This window comes from Dromaius novaehollandiae, chromosome 1 (genome assembly GCF_036370855.1).
Source record: "Dromaius novaehollandiae isolate bDroNov1 chromosome 1, bDroNov1.hap1, whole genome shotgun sequence".
In the NCBI taxonomy this organism is placed as follows: Eukaryota; Metazoa; Chordata; class Aves; order Casuariiformes; family Dromaiidae; genus Dromaius; species Dromaius novaehollandiae.
The window spans coordinates 93,440,861-93,448,409 of NC_088098.1; the positions used below are offsets into that span (position 1 = coordinate 93,440,861).

At 43.7% G+C, this 7,549-nt stretch overlaps 1 protein-coding gene across 2 annotated transcripts in view; it reads right to left on the reverse strand.

Moving 5' to 3' along the window:
* ZDHHC23 (zinc finger DHHC-type palmitoyltransferase 23) overlaps nt 1-7,549 on the reverse strand; it is a 45,188-nt gene that overhangs the window by 4,770 nt on the left and 32,869 nt on the right. Inside the window, exons 4-7 of one of the 2 annotated variants that reach the window (XM_064520341.1) lie at nt 7,042-7,097; nt 6,245-6,321; nt 3,237-3,446; nt 2,103-2,302 (exon numbers count right to left, since the gene is read on the reverse strand). In XM_064520341.1, coding sequence (XP_064376411.1) covers nt 2,103-2,302; nt 3,237-3,446; nt 6,245-6,321; nt 7,042-7,097 — 543 coding nt within the window. The remainder of the gene's footprint in view (nt 1-2,102; nt 2,303-3,236; nt 3,447-6,244; nt 6,322-7,041; nt 7,098-7,549) is intronic. The other variant, XM_064520344.1, reaches the window with a different exon arrangement.

A 7,549-nucleotide genomic window follows, 5' to 3' on the forward strand; every position in this document is an offset into this window, starting at 1 on the left:
CTTCCTTCCTCTCTCCATTCTACCTACTTAAATGCACCTTTTCACCCTCATTGATGCCCTTTATTCTCCAAATAACATCTCCAATTTTCCAAAAGAAACGATTTACCCAATTGCCTGGGCTGTAACATCTTCTGGAACATGGCATTAAGAGCCAGGAAGAGCCCAGCTGGATTGCTATCAGTCAAATGTCTCTTAACAGAGATCCTGCTGTTAGCCAAATTTAGCTGGCAGCTTCCCTGAGGGTGGGTGAAGCAGAAGAATACAGCAGCACCCGCTCTCCCACAGGTGCATGGCTGTGCTGAAAGCAATAAAAGCTAATGTAGGGCAATGATCTAAACAGATAATTAGCAAAATACACAGGGGCTGATAAATGAAGTCACAAGGTGCCATTTTTAGTCACTTTTCTAAGTACTCCAATTAAATTGATGAGCACAGAATATGGATGGGAGAAGATTTATGGCATGAGTTTCTCATATTTCATGCTCCCACAACAAGAACAAAATAATACTCAATAGTTAAAAGAGTAGCTTTACATATGTGATCAAAACCCTGAATAAAACTTACCTTTGTATAGGTAAGGACAAAGATTCGTTCTTGCAAATGTTTTGCTGCTATTGAAAAGAAAAATAATTTTTACTACAAGACTTCAACATCTTTAGATATCTGAAAGGACCCTAAGGATTACTTTTATAAGATCATTTCACCATCATGCAAAAAGCAGTCATTTCTTGGATGAAATACATTAAGTTTGTCTTCTAAAGATTTCCATATTGGGGTAGAACACAGCTGCAAAAGAGCTCCTCCAGCCAAAACTGCAAGGGTGATTTATGAAAGCAGGATTGTCTGAAATTCGTATAAGGTATGTACAAGACCCCCTAAGGCTAACCAGCTTTTTTCTTACAGAGAGGTCAGGAACACTTGTCTTAACCAGACAAGCAAACTATTTGATAGATGAGGCAGATGCACTGGTAGCCACTAAGGTTAGCTGAGCAGATTGGACTCTAATGCTCCCAGGGGACCTTTTTAAAGTAGCTCAGCCAGACAGGATGCAACAACACAGCAAACTTCCTAATTGCCAGGAAAATTCAAACCCCAGGCACTGGTAAGGATGAACAAACCGCAACATCAGACACATGCTTTGGAATTTAATTTCCTTTTGAACACCATTAAGTCAGAGCAGTGCTCAGCTAGCAGAGGGCAGCACAGCTACAGAAAGACAACCGAGCCTGACTCATTCCCTTCAGGAAATGAAAAGAAAAGCACCTGTCCAAGAGCAGCCAGTAACAGAAGCAGTGAGAGCAATCCAGAATACAAAAATGCCAAGAAGCTCAACCCAATGCTACCAACTCCTCCACCTCTGAACCACCAGCAAGCGTTAGCGCACATTTTTTGGAAGTCTTCAGTTACTGTCAGTCAGAGTCAAATATGCTGTTCCTACTGTCCAGGCTCTGGTATGGATTAGACGGGCACAAACCACCACTCCGAATATACTACAAACCCCATATTATGCCAATCTAACAAGAGAATAGTTATTTTGGGCGAGGATGTACTAACTCTGGAAATTCACAGGCTCAGTGCCTCAGGCACTAGATCAGAGCTGGCTGCCATGTGACCATTGAAGTATTCGCTGATTCTGTCAGCACCACACTCTGCACTCCTTCAGTCCAGACTGGAGAGGGCTGGAATGATCACGGATTTTCTATAGAAATAATAGGTTCCCTGTAGAATGGGGTGATAGTAATTTCTTTTTAAGCTGAACTTCAAGTAAACCATGGCCTCAGAGGTCTAATGTGAACAGTCCAGACATATCCTGCCTGTAATTCTACCTAAACAAAATAAAGATTTGAACTCAAATCTTGATTATTCCCCAAACATGGGGAATACTCACATCTACACTGTGAGCACAGCTCAGTGCCAGTCAGCTAAAAATTGAAATAAGGGTTGAAGTCTGCAGCCTGAAGTGGCAGAGGATACGCAGCCTGGCACTCATGTGATGTATGCAAGAGAATGACTATTTCCTACAGTGATACTGCACAACAGCCTGCAGACTCTCCTCATAATAGGATGGATGGACTTTTTGGGATATCACCCACACAACTTACCTTGGTTTATCCTCCGGCAGCTCTGCTGTGACAGAAGCTATCAGCTTCAACTTGGTCTCCTTGGCCATGGCACATCCCTGGAAGCCATCTAGCAGAAAGCCACCCACAGGTCGCTTGGCAGTCTCCCTGGCTGATCTGAGCCTCTCCTCCAAGATATCTCCACCTTCAATTGCCCCAATCATTACACTTCCTTGTAGTTCCTGGTTCAGGAGAAAGCTACAAACATTAGAGAATGCTCTGCCAAAGACATCCAAAGCATCCCCTCATAGCTCTGCTACTTAAACCCCACTTTCCAAGGAACCTTTCAGAGCTACAGTGTTTCACCCCAAGTGGGATGAGCTCCCACACAACACAGTGAAGTCCAGGTGTAATACAGGGTTGGGATTAAGAGAGACCAGATTGTGCTCCTGACTGACACTAAATCGCTGAGAATTGTGCATGGTTCTTTCCACCTCCCTACTAGAGGCAGTAACTACAGATCATCTTTGTATGCTGCTTTTTGTGGACACCCCTCAGCACTACAGGAATGCAAGGTGTCTGAGCAGAATGCAAAGCAGGTTCTATTACCCTGGCTGCCAGACACCAGAGCTCACACTGGATTGCTTTTGAAGGGATACAAATATCAGCTCCTGTCACACACTCTCCTTGCCACTACAGACCCAGATATGTCCCCTTTCATCAAGGGAGGGACGTCTCAGACCTGCTGAAGGAGAGAAGGAATAGCGCTGGCAAATCCTGGCAAGTCCTCCCTCACCTGGTACTGGGTGGACTTAAGGGCAAATCAAAGCTCTAAAGGGTTAGAATATGAGTTGTCTCAGTCTGAATGAGAAGATCCTGCTTTGGCCAGGTATATGGCATGAAGGTAAGTGAAAAACATCCACTTGAGTCCAAAAGCAGAATAAAATAAAAAACAGTTCCCTGCAACTGGTAGAGAAAGGTGCCCTGGAGCAGGAGACAAGTTAGATGACAGTGGCAGAAAAAACACCCCCACTGTGCCGATCATGCCTCCAAGACTGCCAGCTGGGCATTCCCTGATAACGTGTGACTAAATCACATCCTTGGACTGGCCTAGGGTGCAACACAGACTGAAAAGCAGCTGCCTTGCAGCTCCCGCAGATATTCTGGGGACCTTACCGGTGATTTCTCCAGCAGCTGAAGGCATACATCCAGGAAGGAAAGAGACCTATCCACAGATTTCTTGGCCCTTTTCCTACCGACTTCCCCAGAAATGGTGTCTCCATCAGAGATGCACTGAAACCAGTCTGGCTTGATGGCACGTTGTATGTCCATGAACTTGGAAGCTGTCACTTCCATGCGCCCTGAATTCCCCCACAGGGACACTGTCTGTCAAGGAAGAACAGCGATAAACCTTTGTGGCAAAGGTTAACAGACCTTGAGGGTCAAAGGAGAGGAGGAGTCTAGTAAAATACCAGACACTGGAATGACACTCTGTAGATAAGCTCTCCAGGAGCACAGCTCAGATCATCAGGTGCCCTTGACACAAGGAAGGAAAGGACATTAGTGGCTGAGTCGGGATTTCTGGGATGTTCTTTCATGAAACCATCATGCACATCTGCTTCTCCCTTTTTTCCTTTGGGCATCTCCTCTTTCACACACAATGACTACTTAAGGGTGTTAGGGAGTCTGAGAGAGAGCAGCTGGCCTATCATCACCCAAATTAGCATCAGAAGTAATAAATAAATAAATAAATAACAGACTTCATTCCTCTCAAACCTGTATTGTCACTCCATGAATGGCTGCAAAGGTTGCAACAGGAAATATAGTTCACTGATATTCTGTCTACAGAAACACTACACTACAGAAATGCCAGAAGGAATGAACTAGTTCCTCTTCTGAGCAGTGAATTCTCACAATCCACATGAATATATAAGTATGTATATTTAGAGCACCCAGACACACTAGGAAAAACACAGAAACATGTTACACAATTTAATCTTAGTGCCCAGTGTTACTTTAGATCTCAAATCCAATCACCCAGGAAAGGATTGAAATACCGCATGGAGAAGAAATACACAGCCTCGAAATCCAGCAAGCTAAGAAATGGCAGGTGTTCTTTAGGACTGTAATAGAATTAGATCTCCTCATAGGTTTTTCATGTTGTGTTCATACACAGGTCCCATCTTCCATCATTACTCCCACAGAAGATTTTAGAGCAAGACAAAAGCAACTGTGCAGAATGGTTAAGTTATATGGACACAGCTGGACTAGCAAGTATCACTATTCAATTCACTTATTGGAATTCATTTACATTCAAGTGTAGTGAATTCCCTGCGACTATGCAAGAAGCTACCGTGCTTCATCCTATTCTGTGGAATCTCCATTTACCTTGTATGTGTAGCTTGGCAGTTCCTTCTGTTGCATTATTGTTAGTCTTGTGACACTGTGGCTCTGAACTTTTAAACGGGCATTCAAGCAGGTTCGAGTCTGGGCTTGAGTCATTCAGAAGTTAGTTCTTTTTGTTTGCAACTCCATTAGTAATTTTTTAAATTGAGAAAGGTTTTCAACCATCATAAATACAAGTGTTGTGAGGACTTTTTAGTAAGGTGAGAGTTTAAATGAATTCTCCTGGCATACACCAGAGACCAGATTAAACAGTACAGTTCTCATGCATGCAATTCACAGAGCAAATCTGATCAGCTGGTGCAAAAATATGAATGGAGCAATTATATTTCGTCTAGTCTCCAGTGAAAACAAAAGGATTGTGCAATTACACTGTGTCTCTGTCCATCCATCTCTCCTGATTACTTTTGGCCCTCACCAGCTAATTTCAGCTAAATTGGAGTAGGACAGAGACAGACAGACAGAAAGACAGACAAAAGTCTTTAAAGTAATTACATTTCCATAAGCTTCCCACAAAAAGTAGCAACTCCAAAGGAGAGAGACTCCCAAAAATGCAACAGCTACACACTGTTCTGCAGTAGCATGCTGCTCAGTATCTGCTGCCTCTGACATGATGAGGGTGTCTAAGAGCAGCTGGAGAAGGTAGGAAGAGAAAAAGTCAGAGCTATTAGAGCCATGACACAAAGCCTAATGAAGTCTGATTACCTACATTCTGCTCTCCAGAGGAAAAATTTGCTCTCAATAAGTAAAATAGTCATGCCACTAAAGCTCTACATAGCTTAGAGAACTAAAGAGCTCTATACCATGATTATTTAAATCCAGCCTGTGTCATACAGAGCAGAGCTTTCTGTCCCATTGCTTTCAAACTTTTGTAAGTAATGTCAGAAGAGATCCAGTTGCAGAAGGACAACTTACTGGCCTTGCAACTTGGCAACAAAAGTCCTCATCGGCTTCAAGAAAAGCAGAATCAAGCCTGCAACATCCAGGCTTAGATCACCATTAGTATCCCATAGCTGCACAGTGGTGAAACAAGCTGCAGGTAATTCCTTTCTTGCTAAGGGACAGGATTCAGTCTGGTTCCCAGAAGCAAAGAATATACACTGCCAAAACCCAGCCTGGTGGTAGTTACCCCTCTGTCACTCTGTGCCCCTTCACCAGATGCAACCACACCCAAACAGGCCTCCGGATTGACCACATCCAAGCCAGCACCAGGAACAGCCCCTCCAGGCCACAGCCATGGCAGGCAGCATGTGACAGACTGCACAGGGAACACACATGCCTGCAGGATGGAACCGGCAAAGGCCTGTGAAACTACCCACCTCTGAGCCGCTGAGCCATTTTCGTGCAGAAGTGTTACATTCTTCCCCTTTGTGAGCCTCTGGCGGATTATAAACACATACATGTAGGATTTCAAGTTTATTGCTTATCAGTGCAATCACTGTAAGCTTGTTCAACATACAAGCCAAGACATACACATTTCCTTTTACTACCATATATTAACACAACATGAAAGCCTAGACCTGTCATTCCTATCCGAATTGCCACTTAGCTGTTCAGGAACCCAGAGAACAGACTGCCAAGTAAGAAAATGTCCAGCTTCATCAAGTTGGAGGTATGAGCATGTAAATGACATTTTGCTTTGTGCAGAGAGTTATTTTTCTCTATATATGAATATCATCCTGTGGCAGTCTCAGCACATCCGCACAGATGAGTGAGACAGACTGGCAGTTTTCTTATGGGAACTTAAAGTGGACTCCTTCAAGTCTTTACAATGACTATACCTTGTTAGTGTTGTAGCCAGAGGGACAAGGAGCAACTGGGTCTTGGAGGGAGCAGTACAACACTGTGTCCGGCATACCTAGGAACAAAGAGAAAGAGGCAGAGTAGAGTTTTGTGAACAAAAACATAGCTAATGCAAAGACATGGTTTGTAAATACATGAAAGGAAATAGGGTATCCCACAAATAAGCACATGCATTCTTCTGCAGGATTGACAAAGGAAGATATTGCTCATTTGAGCTCTCAGCAACAAAGACAGACTTTTGCCCCAGCTTTATTGACTGCAAGGAGGAGAGGGCAGCAGTGACACAAACCATAAAATAATACCCTTTGGTTCTACAAGCTACATAGGTCCTTTGAGATTTTATTTATGTTTCTTCTTGATTAATGCTCCTCCTAGTATAATTTGCCAGACACAATAGCTGATTCACTTGAACACTCAACTGATACATTGGGGAAATCTGACATTTGACGCTCTAAACTGAGGAAAAGTTTCAAGGCTAAGATTTTAAATGAAAGACATCATACAGTGAGAGAACATATCAGCCACAAAAATGAGAAATGTATCATCCTCACTAGATTAGAGGTTTCAGATGTCATACAGTATGTCTCAAAGCCATGCAGTTTTCCCTTCACAAATAGTCACTGCAATTGCTAAAGCCTCTGAGAAGTCCCAGGTAAAAGTGATTTTCAAATCACTTTGAACAAAAACTGTCCCAATCCAGTCAAAGCTTCTTGAAAGTTGAGCGTCCTGTGTATCTCCCTGCAAACACACATAAACACACACACACACACATTACCTATAAATTTTGCAGCTCCTTCTTTATATTCTTCCAGGACCTCATGAAGTTCTGCCCTGCATCCAGACATAGAAACACATTAACTAAGCAAACAATTATCAAGAAAAATAGGTGCCTGCATAACCATGGCTTCCCTTCCTTTACTTACATGTTCCCTGAATTTGGGGAATGGGTCAGGTGCCAAGAGTTATCATCTAGCTACCAGGCTACCGACCCTGACCAGGCAGAGTCCTGCTGGGGAACCTCAGGCCCTAACATGCCTTCTTGGCAGGACCTTCTGGAGGACGTTACTAACACGCAGATACACGCGAGGCAGGGAAGGGGGAAAGCAGGAAGGGGGGCACACCTAACAAACAAACAAACCCTAACTCTTCCTTTCAGTTCCCACGTCGCCAATTTTAGGGAGGTTAAGCTTCTATAGAGCCGATTATTCGGGAGGAAAGAGGGTTATGAGGCTGTTCAGAGGGCCTCGGCCCAAACGCGCTCAGCGATCACGCGGCCCCCTGGG